The sequence below is a fragment of the Aulonocara stuartgranti genome (assembly GCF_965226115.1).
Source record: "Aulonocara stuartgranti genome assembly, chromosome: 13".
In the NCBI taxonomy this organism is placed as follows: Eukaryota; Metazoa; Chordata; class Actinopteri; order Cichliformes; family Cichlidae; genus Aulonocara; species Aulonocara stuartgranti.
Genome location: NC_138949.1, coordinates 17757465 through 17780107, shown reverse-complemented (window position 1 = coordinate 17780107; position 22643 = coordinate 17757465). Strand labels below are relative to the sequence as shown.

Sequence of the window (22643 nt, the reverse complement as noted above, 5' to 3'; positions counted from 1 at the left end):
GCAACAATTGTCAGTATGTTTGCCTATATATGTGTTCATGGGTCCATCAGCCTCCAGATGCAAACTGTGTGGCTGAAAATGCGTGTTCTGTCTGGATTTGGAGAAAATTGGACTTCAACCACACCAGCTAACATTCAAAAATGCCTGGAATGTTAGTTATTCATGTTTGCCTTTGACACTTGGGTGAGTGGGTTGAAAGATTTGCTCAAACAAATAACAAACAAATCAATATTGACATCAGGCATATTGTCTTGTTTATAGTGCAACTTGGGTATGGCCTGTTTTCTGCTCTAGCATGCCCACTCTGTTGGCCTAAATCTTCCTAATTTGCAAAAAGAACTGGCTGATTTTTCGTAGCATTTTGCAAGACATGACCAACAGCCTCTGTGACTGCCTTTTGAGTGTGGGCTTGCCTGTGTGCTCGGGCATTTGTGCATCTCATATTTGTTATTCAAAGTCATGCTTTGTGCAGCATTACACCATTTGAATGTCAGTTTGCATCATATCATATTAAGTATTCATAGTATTTTTTTTTTCTTTCCCTTGCTGTAGTTGTCCAAAGCTGCCAACTCATTGCCTGATCCAGCTACAGCATATTGCTTGTTATGAACAAAATCCATAGTGGCCAAGTCAGGTTTCAAACGCTGCTTTTACTCATGCCCTTGTAACTTTTAAGCTTATCTGTTGACCTACAGCGAGCTGCTTTTTTTGTGGGTTGCAAAGTGAGGGTAAATGACTTTGATTCTGATGCATGCATCAGATTGAGCATTGCTCAATCATCCAGGTAAGTAAATCCCCCCAAAAGTTGATTCTGTTCATCTGGACGTAGCGTTTTCAGTGGGAGAAATGTTTCGTCTCTCATCCAAGTGACTTCTTCAGTCTCCACTGACTGCAGGTTTCCCCAGTCTTATAAACAGCACATTTGCATAATGACTGAAACTAGCACCACTGAAGGAACAATGGGCTGTGAGGTCAGTTCCTTCATCATAAATAATTATAATGAGGGAACTGACCTCCCAGCGCAAATACTGTTTATAAGATTGGGGAAACCTGCAGTCAGCTGATACTGAAGAAGTCACTTGGGTGAGTGACGAAAAGTTTCTCCCACTGAAAACGCTACGTCCAGATGAACAGAATCATATTTTGGTGACATTGATTTTGTTAGATTAAAAGCTCGGCCTCTGTGTAGTGGGCAGACTTGGGTTTCAGATCATCATATGGAAAATTATGTTCTCATGAGCATCAATCTGAGGATTCTTGTAATCTCAAAATATGAGTTGTTCAAAGATGAAAGATTGACAGTCAGTTGTTGATCATGTAGTATTCCCAAACTTTTTCTGTTAGTAAAACTGATGTTTCCCACTTAAAATATAAATTCCAACTAAAAAAATGTCATCTTCATCAACTGTATTACTGATAAATGCACTGGTAGTAGACATGTTACAGATAACGTCTTGCAGCTATAATAGCAGGCCTAATAGCGGTTACACCAAAGAAAATCAAGGAACAGCACATTATTTCTATGAAATGATAATAGCTGAAGCATTTATCAGTAATGCAGCTGATTAAGTTTAAGTCACGAAGGATAGATAAGACTTTTAGTATTATCCCAATAATTCTGCTGAAGTGTGGTCTGCATGAACTCATCAAATAGCAAGTGCTTCATTATATCGTGATAGGCTGTTTTCTGCAGACCAATTAGCTGCATATGGAGGTTTTCAACTGCATCAGTGCTTAGTGCGTCACGTTTAAAGATTGCAGTTGTTTGTTCTCCCAGAGATATTAGGTCACTGCAGTGTACACAATAAAGGGCATTTGTTTCCTGATAGTATTTCATTCATGTTACCTGCATGGGCTGTTCTTGTTAGATAGAGGAAGTTGTTTTTAACATGATCACCTACTGATTAGTTTCTTGAATTTTCCTTATCATACAATTGGGGATGTAGTGAAATGTGTGGGGCCTGAATGATTATGTCTCTTGGAAAGTGAATCAGTAGTCTGAGGTTGTGGCCAAAAATGATGGCTTTTGCAAGGTTTATGTTGGCTTCATAACAATTTGAACCTCTTCTATGAGTTTGGAGACACCCCTTCTGAGATAATGTGTAGAACATCTTGAGTTGGGATTTCCTTTAAAGAAGCACTCTAAATAGAATTAAACTGATTTTGAGGCTCTAACACATTTTTTGTAGCTAACTGGAAGCAATGGTTCTGTACTGTTGTACAGTGTCGCGTAATCGATCAAAATACAGTATTTCTTGAAAGATTAAAATTGAAACATCTTTAACCAGCAGCTCACATGAGATATGTTAGTATTGTAAGATTAACTTGAACTATACAACATTAGGGTTATTATACAAAACAAGATTTCACTACAAATACACAGTTTAGTTACGTATGGAGCCTCGTTCTGTGTGTAGTAGCTTCCTGCTGTCACTTTCCCTTTGCCTTATAGTACAGAGGGGTTTAGGCAGCAGTGGTTTGTGCTTAATGCACTCGCATATGCTTAATGCTCTCATAATGCACTTGTGTTTGGGTCACATGTTTATAATAAGCTAGAATTTTTGAGTATTAAGTGACTCATAGATTTGCGTCAGGTTAATGTATATTACATTACTGAATTAACTACATTGTTATGAGCATGCGTGGTGTTGTGCACTTACAGTGTGGTGCAAAAATAACAAGGGGTTTGCTCACTGCTTTTGTGCATAGGCCCCTTAAAGGAAATTGCCTGAGGTATGCAGGAAGGACTCCTCTTTTCTTTTTTCTTTTCTTTTTTTCAAATCATGCATCAGTAAAGTACACCGCAGGTTAAAGTTAGGATTTAGTAGGGTTAAGTTGATCCTAAATCTGTGGGATTTCTTTTTCTAAATGCTTTGGGAAGGACATGGTGTCACACACTCCAAATCTTTTGGTCCCTGATTGGCTACAGATGTAGGTCAGAAGAAGGCTAAAGCAGATTGAACAGAGTTGCTGCTCACCGTCAGCCTGCATAAGCTCCACGAAAATACCTACAGAGTTTCATGGTAAACCTCTGTGGGTAATATTGGCTAGGTGAAATATCTTTTTTTTTGTTTCTGTGGGTTTCCTGCATGGAAAGTCTTTGAAAGCCAATCACTTACAGAGGTGCCCCATTGTAAATGGAAGGTTTTTCAGGTGCATATGCATAATCATAACTCAGGTTAAAGATTCTTACTTTATTTAAAAAAAAATCTGAAATACACTTCACTGCAATTAAAAAAAGAAATGTCTTAATAATGATTCCCAGTTATTGGAGTAATGTGGGAACAGCTGCGTTGAACTGAACGTCTTAATAAAGCTCATTAAACCACTCCATAAAGCATGGTTGCAATTTACAGCTTTGTTTTTACACATTAATACATCAGCTATTTAACATCTATTTAATGTGCATTATAATGGTAATAGTTACACCATTTTAATTTCTTAGTGCAATTTTCTTTTATTCTATTTTCAATGTCTTTAATGTTAGAGTCAAGAAACCAAAGTCTTATTTTATTCTAAAAATTGCTGTTCTCATTTCATTTTTCATTGCAGCATATCTAATCAATTAAGTGGTGCCTTCACTCAGCTAGTTATTTGAGGCAAGCTGCAGTATGTATTTACAGTAATAAAAAAAGGGGGGGGGGGAGAGACAGAAGATTGCACAAATAAATAAGGGCTTGGCTGTCTGGTGTTATTGCATTGGTGGATGTCCCTTCAGATGGGAAATGCACATGCAGCAAATCCTTCACATTAATGCAAACTAGTTAAGTGCAGGTTACGATAAAGTTTCTGGGGTTTTTTTGTTTCGTTTTTTTTGCATGTTGGTAAGTTTAACTGTGGCTACACAAGACATTGGCTTGTTGGTGTTTTCCTGCTGCTTATTAGGCATTTTAACTGGAGCCAATTTTTTTTAAATGTTTACAAGCTCATTTATTTTTTAGGGCTTGCATGACAATTCTGCACTCTTATCAATATTTTATCCCTGCTCTTCTCACGTTGCCTTGCCGGTCCCAAAATGGTTTGGTTTTAAAGAAGCTTGCGGGTGGGTGTGTTTTCACCAGCTACTGTACTGGTTTGCTTTGCTACTATAACACTATAATATTGCCCCAAAGTCATAGTTTAGAGTGTGACACATTTTTAAATGCTCTAAACGGTATTCCTAAAAAGTAGTTTGATGTCATCATGCTGCACTGTCAAACGAAAGTGGATGACCTACTTTTCTCCTCGTGCCTCTGAAATATTTCAGAAATACGATTGGATAGCTTCAGCTGAAGTCCTGTGCACTAACCCAGAAACAGAATCATGCTGCAGCTATAGGCAACGCTTTGCTTCACTACTTCATCCTCCCCTCTCTTTATGTTTGGCTCTGCTGAAAAGTGGGTGGGTTATTTGCAGGGAAGCAGTGTAAGGCATTTTAACAGATGACAGCTTTTATTCAATTCACTGTGAGATTTGGAAGAGAGTGGATGGTAAGGGCTGATAATTTTATCACCAATTTCTCTGCTCATGTGTGAAGATGAAGTGTTAGTATGCTTTTGCTATGATGTGTTGTCAGATCAGTTTAATCAATTTGGCTGATTTAACTTGATTGATGCTCATTTCATGCAGGCACAATAATTTTTAGGCTTTCAGTGGTACCGATTTATGTTTTTGTGGCCATGTGTTATGTGATGTATGTTTTTGTCACAGTGGTTTGAGTCAGTACTTTTGGCCTTAAAGTGGCTGGCACATTTGGAATGGTGCACTCTCATTCAAAATCCAGTTCAGCTGACAGATGTTCTGTGCGACCTCTTTAGTGGTTGATTTAACGCATGTAGTGGTTTTGGATTGGTTAATCTGACCCTGCAGCAGTAAGAAGACATTTCATATTGTGTTGGTGCTCTCTTATGATTTATGTAGCATAACACATTAGATCTCAGAAACGGTCTTTGCAACATATATAGCTGTATCCCACCGAGTCCCTGAACTGTAAACAGTCATTTAGAGGACTGTGAAGATTAGTTTTTGTTTGAATTCATCATCTCCATCAATCTATAGGGTACTTTGACAGAATTACTTAGCAATCTTGTTACTGGCTGTTTCTTTTTGATGTTAACACCATACAGTCATTCTCAACTCTGTAGGTGCCTTAGTTGCTTGGCAACAGGATGGAGGGCTAGTATTTACTGATGAAGTAAAAACCTGCAAGGCAAGAGGATGTGTGTTAGAAGAGAGTAAAACGGAGCAGTTGTCAAGTTGAAAAAGAAAAGAGAAGCAAAATCAAGGCATTTATTATTCGGCAGAAACATAACATCTCATTAGGACACACTTCATTTGTTAATTTGATTTATCCATTGTATTCATATGTGAAATTTTGCTTGCTGAGTGCCAGTAAACTACTTTCACATAAAATAACATCAGTCAATGGCAGTTGCTAATATTTGTCTATTTTATCGCAATATAGTTTTCTTTTTTTAAATTTCGTTTTTAATTTTTGACACAAACAGAGACTGACAAAAAATCCAAACAAAGAAAAAAAACAACAAAATCACAATTGTATCAGCATTAGCTACAAATAAAATCAACATTGGCTCGTAAATTAATTAAATGGGTTCAAACTTTATCATTATTATTATGTTATTATTATTGTTGTTGTTGATGTTGTTATTATTTTTAGGTAAACTTACCTTTTTGCATCGTTTTAAGACTCATTTTGAACTTCCTATGTTTTTGACTTTAGCACAAACACTTTACTGTGAGTGAAGTTGTACACACGTCATGTTATTACTGCTGATAACAAATATATTTATTGAACTTCATGTGTTTCTTCAGGTTTTGAGAGCATTCTCGAAGGTCTTTTTGGTTCAGCGCTGGTAGAGGACCTGAAATCATTTAAGGGTAAGTGTCTTTATTGACCACAATCATGCAAGTGTATGAACAACAGTTTTGTGGTTTCAGTGTAATCTGTTGTCTTCTTATTATGACAGTGCTACTGCATTGTACCATCTGGTACACATTCACTAAAAACGAGACACTGTCACCGCCTGCAGGGGGAAAAAAATGGCTTATGTCTTTACAAAGTATGTGTTTTGGATGGGATGTAGCCAGTGTAAAAGTCTCCAGTGCCCTACAAAGTATGTGTTTTGGATGGGATGTAGCCAGTGTAAAAGTCTCCAGTGCCCTACAGTGTATGACGTTAGTGAGACAATAATAAGCATTATTTGGGTTGTGTAGTGAGTAGACATTGTGCAGTAGCAGTTGCTGCTTAAAATTCAACTGAACTGATTAAATGAGTTCCTGATTTTTGTCAGTCTCTCTAAAGCAAATCAGCACATATTCATGATGGCCCACTACTTCATTTTATTCATGCGGTTCTGTTTAGAGCTTTGTTTTTGGGTTGTGCACAAATGAATGTGAGATTTAAACATGAAAATGGAACATTGTAGGTTTGAAAAGAACTATTTCTAATGAAGCACTTTACTCATGGATAAAGAAAATGATAACTGAATGTTGATAATAATACCGACAGGCAAAACAGAATGCTATATATTTTATATGTACCGGTAGGTATTTAAGTTACTTTTGTTTAAAATTAGATCGCATTGGTAGAGCAGAACCCAAATACTGTATTATTTGTTTTTCCCACTGGGTATGTATTCGTTTTTTGATAGGTTCAGATAGTTTTTTTTTGGATTGTATTTAATACACATATGTAAGCTCAACCGTAGCATCTGACACTTTTTTATTTGCAAATTTAATTTCCCTTTTTGGCATTGTTCTTTCTTTGAAAAAGAAAAAAAAACCCAACAACGTCATGGCATTACTTTCCTGCCACAGTCACTCCCCTGTTTTCATCTACTTAGTTGAGTAGGAGAGACGAACACCAGTGGCAGTTGTGACTGAGCTGTTTGCACATGCCCAGTTTTTTGTAGTTTGTTACCCAACCTGTGACTGTACATTGTTGCATGTTGTCCCTCCTTGCACTTGCTATTTAGCTTTAAATCAAACCCTCTGAGGTTTTGTTGTCTTTTGTTGTCTTTAACCTGTGTGTATAATTTAGAGTTTTTTTAGTATATTTTTTTGTTAAATTATGGTTGTGATTATGGTTGCTAATCTTAAGACTCCAAACCAGTGTTATTCGCTGCAGATATTTATATAAAAAAAATGGAGGGTGGGGGGGATTTTAAACAAATATTGTCCAATGTTGACTTGGTAAGATTATATTGCTTAGTTGGTTAGAAAAGTGAAAGAACCATGATTTTTGTCATGTTGTGTTGATTGTCATTGTTTTTTTTATTGATATTTTTTTCCTGCAGACTTTGAGCCTGTAGCAGTGTCTGATTGGTCATTTGATGAAAACTGTCCCTTTTGCTGTCTGAGAAGAGACAAAGTCAAAGTAAGAGTTCTGTTTTCTTTCTTTCTTCCTTCCTTTTACGTTTTGATTTCCAGATTTTCATAGTTCGGAAACCTAAACGCAGACTTAAATCTGTTGCCTTTATTCTTTCAAACGCTGGCTTAGATGATGGATAAACGTTAGTAGTCTGCTATGGCTTGTTTAGTTTTAGTCACATCTGTAATCCATCATGTTTCCCTACAGTTGTTGGGCTAATTAATTTGTTGAATGCCTGAAGGTCACCAATTTAACAGTTTTCCAATTTGACAGGAACACTTAATTGACTTAAACAACAAGGGGCTGGAAGATACATCGAAACCTCTACTGGGTAAAGATCAAATCACAATCAGCAGACTAGAGAAACAGGCTGAGGAATTTCTCAATGCAGTCCTCTGCAGAAAAGGTGAGTCTCAGAGGTTTAGTTCTGAGTGGGTAAATCAGTGTTTTTCATTGTTATTACACCAAAAGCATAACACAGGGAACCTGCCTGTAAACACAGTGGTGCACGTTATCCATCCCTTAATAGGCTTTTCTGTGAATGTGTGTGTGTGTTCACTCACACTGCTTCTGCTCTTAGTTTATAACGTCTGTTTTTTTTAAATCATTATTTTATTTTATTTTATTTATTTTTATTTTTTTATTTCAAGGCTATAAATAAGAGTTTTTTCCTTACTGTTACAGTATCCTTCGAACATAGTTTGGATGTTTGTTGCATGTTCATTAACCATGACTGATGACTTATTAAAGGAATGCTGACTGAAAAGTATTTATCTCTGTTTTTCTTCCTAGATGTGCCAAATTTCTCAGACCCACAAATTCCAGTAGTGGCTCGAGAGATTCTTCAGAAAATGATCAGACAGTTTGCTGCTGAATATACCTCAAAAACCAGCTCCCCTCAGGTCAGTTGCTCAGATTCCCAGCCTCACTCTGACCAAAGCCTGTCGACCCCACCTTTGCTCTCAGGAGTTCCTCCTGCTACAAGCCCTGCTGCCACACTGACTGGGCCAGCACACAACCAGAACCCCGTCCTAAGCAAGCTTCTAATGGCTGATCAGGATGCACCTCTGGACCTCACCATCAAGAAGCCCGTGGCTGAGCCCAGTGAGCAAGGTAGTGTGAAACACATCTACCACAGAGTAGTTTATTAAGTACTGAGCTGGTGCACTGGCTGGATTGTGGTCAGAACTTAACATTGAATCTACATTTCTTTTCTTTCCATTTTTAAAATTAGATGGAGTTCTTGATTTATCTATCAAAAAGAAAAGCTATAGCAGCAGCCTGCCTGCCAATAGTCCCTGTCTTTCTCCGGCCACAACCATGCTGAAGGGGTAAGAACAGTTTCTTTCTCTCTTTTCTGCGGTACTAAGACGGGTTCCTTTTATCAGCAGCAGTTTGTTACGTAGTGAGTAAATGCGGTTTAGAAGTAATTTACTAGCTTGACTTTTCTTGGTTTTCTTTAATTAATTTCTGGCAAGATACAGGCAGGCCTTATGGTAAATGTAGTTTACTACATGACTCGAAGCATTGCTGATATTCTTGCGTCTATATACAGCGATAAACCACTGTAGCAGATTGCATAATGCGTAAACCCACATGAAACTGTTTTGGGTTTTTTTTTTGTTTGTTTATTTGTGTTTTTCAGAATAAAAGATAATGCGGACTGAATGTTATAGGTTATACTAAACAGTATTTATAGGGGAAAGTCCCACTGATGAACTAAAGAAGAATTTCAGGGACTTAATTCTTTCTGTCAAGTAAAATGAGAATGATTGATCAGTAATTTAAATATTTAATAATTATCTATGGCATTGCCCAAGCACCTATAACATGAGTTGTTTTAATATTGTACATGAACTTGAAACATATTCTTGGATGTGGCTTACTCTATCTTCCATTTAAGATGTACAAATTGTGAAACTCCAAATCAAAGGACCCCACCCCCGCTCTTTTTGTTTTGTTTTTGCACCCCAGCAGTGTCAGGCTGTGGAAACTGCTGAGAGCTCTGCAACTGATTTCTTTTTTTGGGGGGTGGGGAACAATATAACTTGATTAATTGAATAATTAAGAATAATAATTTGCAGTTGTTTTGTTTTTTGCAACCTAGAGCTTGAGTTTGATAGATTGCAAGAACCCTTTGCTGGCTTACTCTTTTATTGCTGTGCTTGTTCAGTGGTAACGTCACGCATAAACTGTCAAGAGTTTTTGGTGCATTAGTTACTTTGTATGTCATAGATCTTGCGCCCTGCATCTACATCTACATCTACATCAGACTCCCTTACTGCAGTTACAAATAGTCCATTCTCCTGGGCAAGCTTTTTGAGCCACAGAAATGCCAAGTCTTCAGTGTATTTTACTAAATGCATCTTCTTTGTTTTTTATTTTCATTGTTTCTTTGCCCTTTCTTTTTTCTTTTTTCCCTTATGTTTTATGAAAAAATAAAAAAACAACAGCTATTACATCAAGCATATTTAAAAAAAAAAAAAAAAAAAAGTTTAACTTGAGTCTTTTTGGGGTTTTGTTTTTTGTTTTTTGTTTTTGTTTTTCAAAAGCCATACACACATTCACAAAGTTGTTCGAGTGATGTTACCAAAGCAAGGTCATATAATAAAGGAGTGGCCAACATCCTCCCCTCCCCACCCCATCCTCCCTTAGTAAAGAGAAAAGGGCACTGTGCAAGCTCTGCTTACACCCAATTTCCTTCCATCCAATCAGGCGATCCTTGAGAGCGGACGGGCATGTCGGGCTGTTTATGAGGAGCCTACAGGATGGGAGGAGGAGGGAGAATTTCGGCCACTCCACCTGTTATAAGCCTTCTTCGTCTCTTGCATACTCACTGCGCATCAAAGAGGAACCCGATCTGGAAAGCGACCCAGAGTCACCCCTCAGCCATAACCAAAGCTGCAGCCCCAATGACGTTTTCAGAAATGCTTCCGGTTCCTGGAATTCCAAAACTCATTTGGGAGCCCTGCTGAAGCTCAAAACCAGAAATGAAGCTAGTGAGCACCTTAAAGATATACCAAGGTTGTTGGAAGCTGCTGGACTTTTGACAAAGTCACTTGCCTGTGAGAAAGGAAACCTCCAGCAGGCCTGCAGAGACCAAAGCCTTTCTCTGTCTCATTCACCGTCCTTTGACCTAAAGATTCCCCAGGTCCGAGTTTTGGCTACAGGAATAGATTCGTCATGGGACTCCGTGTCCACTGACTATTCAGGTTCACTTTATGAGAATGGCCTGGGTAAGAAGCTTTGTTCCATTCTACCCAGGCAGATCCAGAAAACCACCACCAGCAGCAACAGAGGTTTAAATAGCTCAGGTTCGGAGAAGGAATACTGGAGTTTTACCTCTGACTGCCAAGCTTTGGGGGGGAACTATCCAATGGATTCAGAGTCAGACCTAAGTAACAAGCAGCCTAGGAAGAAACGAGGGCGATATCGACAGTACAACACAGACCTGCTAGAAGAGGCCATTGTGGTGGTGATGGGTGGGAAAATGAGTGTTTCTAAAGCACAATCGATTTATGGCATCCCGCACAGCACCCTGGAATACAAAGTTAAAGAACGTCTGGGGACCTTAAAAAATCCTCCGAAAAAGAAAATGAAGCTGATAAGCCAGGTGGAAGAACCCAGCGTTTCACTGTCCCCCAAACAAAAGGATCTCCAAAATTCCCAGCACAGTCTTTATGACAAAAAAGAGAGTGCTTCTGAAGAGAATGGGACTGATTTTCGTGACGGCAGCCTCTTATCAAACGAGTGACGCATCCATAACATACTAACTGCGGTGTCCTTTTTAATCATTGTGTTTGCCAGACCGTGGCAATACCCGTCTTTATTGCATCTCTAATAGTTCTATTTATTATTAACTTATTTAATTTTTATCACTAAATTTAGCACTTATTACATTAAAAATGTTTGCATAGGGCGTAAACACACAAGTGTCTCCCAGTAGTGTATGTTGTGGCTTGGAGGGCATGCTTTTTATTTTAGAATTATTGAAATACAATAGCATGCTGGTAATTAAGTTTTAGTTATTGATTCAAATTAAGCTTTAAAAATTCACTCCTTGCTCTGTTCTTTACAGAGCCAAACTGAAGCTTGTACAAGGATGTGGCGCCCCATAGTGTTCTCTCTTAATATTGGTCATGTTCAAATGAAATAGTTCCAAGTATGCAGAGCCTGTAGTTTGGGTGAAAACATATGAAGTAAATTAATGCATGGAATGACTAAAAGTCTCAAAGTTTACAGATATCGTTGGAAACAGACAGCGGGAAGTATGGCCGCATACTAACCTATTATTTATATAAATGTATAAGATATGGAATATAGCATAATGTCATTCTGGACTTTATCTGCCTTTTAAAACATCCTAATTTCGCTCATCCTCACAAGCACAGTGGTTTTTTTCCACTACTTCTACTTAGTTCTGTACATTTTACTCTGCCATATGGTTGGCAATAGTTTCCATTGCCTTCTACACACTCAGGTTATGTTTAAAATAATGCATTACTACACACACATCTAGACAAACAGTTATACCTCAGCTACATACCTCAGCTAAATCATTGCCGAAGAAATCACCTGTAATAGAAAAGGATTGAATACCCAAATAAGCCTTTTTAATGGTAACATTCAGGATGTCATACTGATGAGTGTGTGTCCTTCTCTCGTCTTAACAACCTTATTTTCAGTAATCTGTAGTATTTCAGTGCTAGTGTAAGCCTGCAGAGCATTACATTTCTATGTGATTTTTTTTTCCAATGTTTTGGGGGTTTTTTGGTTGGTTTTTTCCTCTTTCTTCAAACTTCAGGTATTCTATCGTGAGATGTGATACAAACCTTTCTGCTATCTTTTGTCATAAAAATACTGCATACCTATAATATACACATACACCCATGAGAGATAATAAAATAATATTTTTTTCTGTCATTCTATAGTGAGGATCATAACTGTAACTTGTTAACAGTTGTAAACAATCCAGATTGGCTAATGTGGTTACAACCATGCCTCAGTCCATGCTTACCCTGTTTTCAAGTTGCCATGGCAAAAATTCAATGAAAAAATACATTGATTGGCTGTATTCATTAATTGAATGTAAAATGGTAGGTTAGGCTTTTTTTCTTGTTACCGTTATGGCTTCTGTGAATAGATTGTACATTTGCACATGAGTGCACACATACTGGGATGTGTGGGTTTTTTTTTTTTTTTTTTCCCCCAATTGATTAGATGATAGTGTACCAAAAATGTGTTTATATTTGGACAACAACAAAACTACAACCACCAGCAATTTTCCTTTCTTGAAACTGACTATGTAGGGTAGCGGGTTGACAGTAGAAGCAGCTGTTAGCTGCTTCACTAAAATTCACGATGATGCCATTTCATTAAAAATAACAAATACTTAAAGTGCTGTTACCATGCGGAAAGGGCTGCATTTAAAAACCTCTACAGAATGCCTTTTTCATGTTGCTATTTTCATTGAATTTTTGCCTGGTTTTTGACCCAGCCTTGCCCATTAGTTTGATCAGGACACCTCCTTGTGCATTATTGATTACAGCTCAGGATGCTAAACATTATGGGCTCATGACCCATTATTTCTGTCAGGTTTCCATACAGGTCTAGCAAGGTTTGGTAATGAGTCTTTGTTTGTTTTTTGTTTTTAAAGATTTACTGGGTTTTAATCATATTTGCTGTCATATTACAGAAACTTACACTACACAGATGTAGTTCAGGGCCTTGCACATTTGTATTTATACCACTGTAACAACTCTACTGTAACTATAATTATAATATAGTAATCCTCTGTTTATTCTCCACCTTTAGCTATTATTTAATAAGTGTTTTTATGGTTCAAGGATATTAACCCCAGATTTAAAAAACAAACATGTAATACATCTGAATCGCTTACCATGGTTTACAACATAATACCCAGTAGTTGCTTCAATTACAGATGTACATATACAACTAAATCTAATCACTGATTTGATTTCAGTAATAAAATTATTTTTGCACTGACAATCCTCAGGCATTGCTGAAATATAAAACTTTATTGTCTAATGCATTTAAGTTGATATACTAAAGTCATAAAAGCGCTTTTGGGTTTATTGATCATTTATTGATTGCTCCTTACATTCTGTTGTAGCAAATCCAGTGGTTGACTACCTCATCTGGAAAGCCAATATCACCACTATCACTGTTCTCAAAGCTGTTTTATGTAGCAATCTCATGCACACAACACTATACTGTAAATTTCTTTGTGTAAAGGCAAATGATTTAAAGCAGAGTGGTAATCATATTGATATAAGTATAAAAGTTAAACTATATATAAATATTTCTGTCTATACTTTTTTTTGGGTATGGAACAGTTTAGGGAACTTATTCTGGTCGTGACATGATACATTTCCTCTGCGTTGAAGGAACTATGTTGCTAAAATGGGTTAGAACCTACTTCTTCTTAGATACCTTCCAAATTTTATTATATTGTCGGTTTAGTATTTATTAAGCTTTTTTTTTTTTATTAAAATGTAACGTTAACACTTAAATTGAGAATGTAAACAGCTTTAATTAATCTCAATGCTTCTTAAAATAATAATAAGCCTGTGTGTATATATCTTAAAAGGTTTATCTAACTGTTATAAGAGATAGCTGCGGAGCAAGACTGTACTAATTTATTATGGGCAAAGTTTTGCATGTGAGGACTGAAGTCGCTCTACAAGCTTAAATGTTGAGACTCTTCAGCTGATTGCGGAGTATCCTTATCCATACAAATATGTACAGATCTTGTACATTTTATGTCACTTTAATAGCATATAAATGAATGGCACTGGGTGTATTTTTGCATGATTGGACTAAATCATATTTGTCATTTGGGGATTTTGTTCTGTATGGTGAAGTTTATCTTTTGGGGTTGTTTTATTGAATACAAACAATGGGGTGTTGGTGTGTTTAATGTCAAGTAATCACTGTAAGAAGTAGATTCTCTTTGAGCCTAAAATATTTCTTGACCAGTTAAAAATCTGGTCAGTGGTTAAGGATGTTATAAATGCCCTTGTATAGCAGATCGTAATTTTGAGATTATTTATCCTCCTATTGTATACAGTGTGTAAACTTTGTGAATGAGTTTACTCATCCACAATTTTCTGCTTGTGAAATATTGTGAGCTGGTATGTAGTTTGGTTTGCTTGTGCTTGTTAGATTGACTACTTGAAGAAAAAGTACTTGGTTTTGTAGCAATGATCAGAGAAACAGAGTGGAAAAACCCTCAGGGATGAAACTCTCACCAGTAGTTATTCAGGTACTCCACTTTACTGCTTAGGCTTTGCAGGGAGGGATGTGAAGTTGACGAGCTTAGCAAAAAAATCATCAGGTTCTAGTTGGTTATTTTTATTTAATCTCTAAAATGTATTTTTAAAGCTCTAAAATTTACTTTTGAGATATTTGACATGCTGTACAAATAGCTTCATGGTTAGAGCCAAAAATCCTGCAGTACAGCTTTCCATCTTTGACTACTACACTACACAATGAATATCAGGGATTCAAGAATAAGCCCAGAAACGTCCTAATAGTCTTTCTGCTTGCTGAACATTCATTATAGCCTTCACACCCTCATTTTAGAGAGTATACAATAAACTTTTGTGATATAAAGCTGAAATTCATTAAAAAAAACAAAGTCACCATTATGTTGTCTTGCTCATGCTTGTAGTGCAGTTTACTGCTAGTATATAATAACCGGTTTGATCCATGAAATTTCACTTTGTTCCTTTTTATGTAGCTTCTAACACAGAGGACGGGCATAGCAAACCTGATTTGTTATGCAGCCTTAGCTTGCTGTGGCAATAGTTGTTCCAACTTGAACAAAAGACATGAAAAATTCATGTTTGTGATGTCAAAATGAAAAAATGTTGTCCAGTGTTGCTTGGCAATGTAGTATTAGCTAAAGTTGTGTGTAAATATGATTTATAGTTTATTTTCAGACAAAATATAATTTAGCACAACTTCATTTATTTCTGACTTGTTGATCTTTTACTTGGCAGAATCTGCTGCTCCCACAAAACTGTTGGTCTTTTTTTGTTGCTCAGCATAGCTTTGTAGCATATCACCTCATGAATGCAGAATGCAATGTTTTCTTGTTTAAAGACCCAAAGTGCAGCTTCTGAAAGATCTTTTTTTTTTTTGTTAAGCAAAGAAAACAACTTTTCATAGTCGCAGATATATTTTTGGCATAATGTTATGATTTAAAGGCTCTTAATGTAGTAAGGTATCGGGATTTTGTAATAGATCTATTACATAAATGTAACTTAGAAATAAAGAGCGATACTCGTTTGGCACAATTATTAATTTTTTGATTTGCATTGGCATAAATAAAATTTTGGTATTAGAGTAACGTATTTTTTTAATATCTTTAGTTATGTTTGATTTTTCTTTCATTGGTTTGTTTTATATTGTGAAAGGTAACTTGAGCATTTGTCATTTAAAACAAAACAAAACTTGACATATAAACTTGACAAGTCTGATATATTTGATTTTTGCCCCTAATGTAGTTGGTATTATAACTAATATGTTTTCGACATGGTTTAACCAAATGGGCTACCATTACTTAATGTCTTGTGCATGTATGATTTTTTTTTCTTAATGTAAAATATAAAAAACTAAAAAAATAATGGCTGTAATTGGTCAAGTTCACTGGACAAATGATTTGCTTCTAAACAGTATCACTTATTCTTCTAATAAATAAATATGAATAAAAAAAATATAAACGTGTATATTATTTCACACAAACATAAATCTGCTTCCAGGTTTTTTTAACTACTAAAGATGAAAACTCACTTATCTGCAGAGCTCGTATCAGTCAAAAAAATGAACCAGTGTTGTCTAAGATTGATGGAGAATTTAATGTTTCCTTCTTCTTTTCCTCCCAGTGAGTCTCCAGACCGCCATCTCGCAAAGGCTAAAGACCTGCAGTCCACCTCCACTCTGGAACAGTTCATGGCCAAGCTCTGCCCCCACCATCAGAGACAGATAGTAGATGCCATAGGTTTTCTACAGACGGAGATCAAAGCACTTGCATCCTCCAGTACACATAAAGCCTCTAACTGTACCTCTGGTGTCAAGGGAACTTCTTGTTCCACTGCAAAATCCAGTGCAGTGACTCCTGAGAAGTCACACCCCGAGATAAGATTTCCCAGTGAAGTCACTTCCAAGCCAGAAGTCCCAGGCAGTTGTGCAATGAAAAATGTTCCAGAAAATGCTGTGCCGCTGAAATCGTCTATAACCCCTAGCACTGTTTCGGATCTTCGCAGCCCTGGGTCAGGGAGTAACCAGGCTTTGGTGACCCCCATTGCTCATCCAGTAGATGCAGAGAACCGTCATGGTGATCATGCACCTCTTAAGATCAAAATTATGACCTCTAATGATGCTGCTGGTAAGAAGCTGTGTGTGCTCAGTCCCACTGTTTCTACTCACTCTGACACTTTGGAGGAGAGACAGAACTCTGATTCATCCACCAGAACAGAGACTCAGACTGCCAGACTGAGCTCTTCTGTAAAAAGACATAATCAGGGTAGCCACACACATGAAGCTAGGCAGAGGGTAACTATTGGACACCCCAAAGATACACCAGCAAAACTGTTTCCCGTCAACAGTTCTTCAGACTCTGTGCGGACGGCCAGGAAGACCATCAGGTCGTCCTCTGATCATTGGACCAAGGACTCTCCATCTAAAGGAATAGTTGACCCTGATCTTGGCCACTGTGACATTGTTTTTATTGACAAATCAATTACAGAGTGTGTTAAGGAGCCGCGGCACAGCATGGTACCACGTCGAAATGCCAGAAAAAGCACCAGAGGACATTTGTGGTTGGGGCCAGATGAAATCTGGGAGTTAAAAACTGTTCGTACTTTGGCTGGAAAGGGTAACTGTCCTAATCCAATGCCAAAGCTCACACCATTGGTCACTCCAAAGCAAATACTTTCAAAGCCTGAAGGTGTGCCACCTGTGGATATGCCTTTTGTTGGATCATGCACGGAGAAAATAAATCAACAAATGCCTACACAGGAGACAGATGATAGTGTGATACCAGGCACAGAGGATATCATAGAGGTAGCAGCCAGTAGAGTAGATATTATAGTTGAAACTAGTCAGACAGATCAGTGTCAGAACAAGGGACAGTCTAGTCCTTCATCTCCATTAAGGACCCCAACAGAGAGCCAAGAAACCGTTAAAGACACAGAAGTAGAACAGGATGCAGTTGCAGATGTAGGGATGACTACAGGAAGTGATGAAAGTGTTGATCACGCTACAAATGAAGCAATAAAAGAAACTGACCCAGAGCCTCAAGAGGAAATGCATGAAAGTACAGAGGAAACAGTGGCAGAAACAGCCCTTGAGCCATTAGAGAAAAATACCATAGAAGAACCAGAGTCCCAGATTTCATCAGATGAACTGCACAGTAGTGAACCCGTTCCCCAGCAGAATAGCATCACATTGAATAAAGTTGACGAAGGTAAAAAGGAAATAATGCCAGATGAGCAACCTCAGGAACTTCAGCTAGAGACACGAATACACAATGAGAACTGCGAAGGGACAGATAGCGCTAATACCACAGTTTCAGTAGAGGAGATGATGACGAAAGAGACAGAAATCGAAACACCTGAAGTAGTTGAAAGTGTTACGCCTTTAGAGATAGAAAATGATAATGATAGTGACTATGATGTATCCTCAAAGTCACTTGACACACTCTTGAAGGAGTTGCCACCTTGGCGTAGGAAAAAAGGTAGCAAACCTCCAGTATCAAAGCTGCTGAAGCAGACAGAATTGGTGATAGTGGGTCATGTTAATGGAAGACCCGTATCTGCCTCTGACAGGAAATTGCGTCGTAGACCAGGTAACGCCACATCACCTTGTAAAGCTGCAGCAAAATCGAGTCAGAATACATCCAACAATAGTTTTGAGGTAACTATTGTCTCTACCGCTAATGAAAAGAATATGAAGAAGCCGTTACCTGACACACGCATACCTAAAGACTCAATTGAGACTGCTGTCATTGAGCAGGTGACAGAACCCCCCCCTGACACACAGTCAAGCCCAAATTCAAAGCCTAAACAAATCCAGAAACAAAAGAAAGTCCTAAAAGATGATCAGCCTACCGATGATCCTCAAAACCCTGAGCCCAAACGTCAGCTTAGATCTGCAAACCAGAAGCCACCTGAAACTCCAGTATCGAATTCTATTTCAAATCCTGCCACTCCCATTTCATCTCCAGAAGCACCCCCTGAGCAGCTTCTTTCCCTCCCTCTTCCTTGTCCACTTGCTGTTCCTGCATCTCCTCTAAACGAGTCCTGTGATCCTCCAACCTCTGAACTGTCTCAACCAAACACAGTAACTGAAACTGTGGAATTAAACACTGAAAATACTGAACCAGTAGAAACTCCATCTGAAGAAATGGAGACGAATGTTGAAGAGCAAAGACTGCAGGCCAGACAGAAACTAAGATCTGCCAAGGTTGTAGCAGATGACAGTAAGAAAGTGCAACTTAGCGGTGAGGTATCAAGTCCCGTAAAGGCCGAATTGCAAACACAGATTATGCCATTAAGAAGTAAACGGGTTCTTCAAAAGAACACAGAAGCAAGCAATGTTGCCGTGCAGCCAAATGTAGCAGCTTTAGAAGACGGGTCAGTAGAAGATAATGATTCATCTGTAACAGAAAGAAGAATGCCATTAAGGAGTGATGAGACCACTAAGGGTGAAATAGCCTTGCAGTCTGTTACTCAGTTGCCACAAGTGGACAACAAAAAATTAGCACTAAGATCACAAAGACTGATCCCTGTCCCCTCTACTAGTGCTTATATTGTAGCCCCAAGACAAAACGATGTAGCTTCTCCTGTCAGAATAATGCCAGAAAGAATAACTAAAGCTCAGGTGAGGTCCCCCTCTGGGTCTGTTGCATCCGTGTCCCACAGTTCACACGGCCCTATCATTACTCCTAGGCATGAGCCCCCAAAACAAACGACTAACAAATTCTTTGAGACTTTGACTGCAGAAGAAAGCCAACAGCTAATTACAAATCTGAATATTAAATATGATAAAATGCAAAAAGGTTGGGTGCAAATGGATAAGGAGGGTCAGCCAGCAGCAAAATACAAAAACAAAGCAGACCGGCAGGCAGCTATATGGAAAAGTAAGCGCAGGGCACGAAAACCAAAATCTGCAGAGCATCAGAAATACTCGCCAGTCCAAATGCTTTTTATGAAAGGTTTTAATCTCTCCAACATTTGTCGCTGGTTCCTTGAATCAACGGAAACAAAATCTCTTGTCATCGTGAAGAAGGTGACCACACGTCTTCCGTCAGAAAGTCAGCTGTGCTTCCACAACTCGTCAAGTGCGGCAGGGACGTCTCAGGGTGTATTTCCAAGCGTACAGGCAGAGCGCTTAAAGAAGCATTTGAAAAAGTTTGCCATTGCCTCTCCTGTAAAGAGCAACCCCAGGAGTCAGAAGCTGATTGCTAGAGCACTGGAGCAAGAAGCAAATGCAGTCAAAGGGAAAGAGAGAGGAGATCTCTCCAGTAGTTCTCAGAATTTGACAAAGTACTCCTCTGCCAAAGCTTCTGCTCAGATAAGTGAATCCCAGAAATCCTCTGGAAAATCAAAGAATCCAGCTAGCGCAAGGATCCTGAGGAAATATTCTAATATTAGAGAGAAGATGCAGGTTCAGCAAACTACTAGTAGACTGAAAAAGGCATCCAAAATATTAAAAACCAGCAAGATTAAAAGACTTGCCACCACAAAGTCGTCCTCCAAGTCAAATCTGAAGCAGTCTCTTAAGGCACAAAAATCCGCATTACCTGTCAGCAAACGAATGAAAGAGTCATCGGCGAAAATGGAGAGGCGAAAAATATTGGCTAACAAAAAATCAAAGCAAACTGTAAAATATAAAGCTGTGAGGGCTCAGAGCAGTGGTAGAGCTTCAAGAGATACAAGTAAAAAGGAGTTGCCTAAGAGATGTTCTCAGAGACTTGGGTCTCCTAAAATAGCCGAACATAACCCTGTCGACACACCTAAAGGCAAAGCGGACAACAAAAGGCACACTGAAGCAAGTTCTGCAAAAATCCAGTCGAAGGAGTCGTCACAGAGTACACCTACTGAGATCAAAGATGCAGAGAATGCTGCTGAAACCCCACAGCAGAGCACGGATGTCAAGGTGCCAACCTCACCTGACCAGGTGCTAACAAGATCCCAGAGAAAAATGGAGGCTGCTCTCCCTCCGAGCGGGAGCCCCAGTCATGTTTCAAAGAGGGCCACGAAGTCCTCGACAACACAGCATGCATCTCCCAGATCAGTTAGGAAAACTGATGAACCTACACTGACGAGAAGCGGAGCTTTAAAGTCTCCGGTAAAAAGAAGTCCACGCAGTGCAACAAAACTGGCAACCAAGAGGGCTCTGAAGCTTGCAGACACCCCAGCGAAGCGCACAAGGACATCACTCTCAAAATAAGATTGAGACAGAGAGATCATCTTTATTTAGAAGATTTGCCTCTTTATTATCTTTTATCTGGAATATACTCCGAAGGACCAAACCCAGTCTATTTTGTGTACTCACCAAACTCTTCAGAGAATACCTTTTGCAGTAGGTAAATGTGAAGAAGAAACACATTTGGAAATTTGTTTATCAGTCAGTGTGAAAATGCAAATGTGACGTATTGTTCAGATTTCTGTTTGTTTTTAGGACTGAACACCAGTCCAGCGTGATGTCTGGCAGTTGTAGCCGTTTGGCTTCATGTTTCAGCGCTCTTGACACGGCTGGAGATGACAACAGCCTAACAAATGTTTTCAGAGTTAGGAGAACAAGCATCAAACTGGGATGCATAAGAATTTGTTCACAGTCCTTTTGTTCCCTTTTTTTCCCCCTTTGCTGTTTTTGTATATAATTATCGTTTTAGATGATAGCATGCACTGCGTTTAAGCTTCCTATGTAAGTTGGCAGTTTGTATCTCCAGCCTGTGTTCAAATCACAACAGCGTGAATATGTGACTGCTGTGACCAGGTGCCTTATTTATGAAGTGTAATGTAATAGAATGTGTTGCTAAATGTGAAATCTCCTGTCCTCTGCTTGTAACAGCTTTCAGTTCCCAGAGAGGCAGTCAGCATTAATTTGCTACACACAGTGTGTGCAAACTGTTTCCGTTCCGCACAGTATGTGCCTCACACTTCATCTGCAAATTCTCACGTTGATTTAGGCGTTCAGATTTTCGTACTCATCTTCCACCTGAGATTTATTTTGTGCCCATTTTCCCACAGCATTAACATAAAATTATTCTTATTATAGTTGTATTAGATGTTGAGATCTGAATTGTTAAGAGACATGCGTGTTATATATGTGTCATGACAAAAGTTTGTAGCTTTTTTTTTTTTTTTATGTTTTTTGAGGTTTCGTCACTATGTACCTCCACGGTCACTTTTGACAATTGCACCCAGTGTTACCTGCACATTCTGGTGACTTTTGAGTATTTTACCTGCGTCTGCATGTGGTTATTCTTGTTAATGCTTAGACCGTTTCACAATGCAGCCATGAAACCTCCCATTAATATTTATGCCCCTAAATCCCGTTTGAGAGTTAACTAAAAGCTGTAAACTATGGGAGATGATTTGGGAATTCTAGCTTATTCGTCAAAATTCCTCCAAACAAAGGCCTGAACAGTTTGTGTATTTATTGGTAAGTATGTATGAAACGGTAACGGACCGTTGCATTAATCGTGTTTCGCAAGCTGGATCTAAAATATTTGGGGTTGCTTTAGTCCCTTTCTGAGTTGTGCATCCAGGTGTTTGGCAGTTTTACTTTTTATGGTCTCTTTTTTTCCATTTCTTTGTTTTATTTTCACTGACAGTTAGATGTTCTCATAATGTGACGTTTGTTTACTTCCGTCATAGTAACTTACATTAGTGTATTGTCAAAGGAAAAAATACCATTTTAGCACAGTTTTATTATTATAATAATGATTATGATCATTTTCTTTAAGAGGATAAATCATCTGTAAATGCAAAACAGGTCTACCATGTTTTTATTGTTATTTAAGAACTCCATTTAGGCTAATGGATTTAGCAAATGTAAAACAGCCCACCAAATACCAGACTTGAACATGTTTATTCTTTACAGTTGCTATTTAAAGATTTTCATTTTGTATATTAGAAAGAAATACCTGCTTTATTTGTGGTAATCCCAAGAATGATACATCTTTATGTTAAGAACTTTGTATTTTTGCTGGAGTTGATATAAAGATGTTTGAATTTTA

The 22643-nt window shown here is 38.2% G+C and overlaps 1 protein-coding gene across 3 annotated transcripts in view; it reads left to right on the top strand.

The window, feature by feature from the left end:
- LOC309720393 (ligand-dependent corepressor-like) overlaps window positions 1–22643 on the top strand; it is a 25322-nt gene extending 2679 nt beyond the window's left edge. For 2 of the 3 annotated variants that reach the window (XM_082557287.1, XM_082557288.1), the window contains exons 2-7: window positions 5812–5877; window positions 7296–7375; window positions 7643–7775; window positions 8162–8482; window positions 8604–8700; window positions 16279–22643. In XM_082557287.1, coding sequence (XP_082413413.1) covers window positions 5812–5877; window positions 7296–7375; window positions 7643–7775; window positions 8162–8482; window positions 8604–8700; window positions 16279–20848 — 5267 coding nt within the window. In that variant the 3' untranslated portion in view covers window positions 20849–22643. Of the gene's footprint in view, window positions 1–5811; window positions 5878–7295; window positions 7376–7642; window positions 7776–8161; window positions 8483–8603; window positions 8701–10084; window positions 16132–16278 lie in introns of those variants that run through there. The other variant, XM_082557289.1, reaches the window with a different exon arrangement.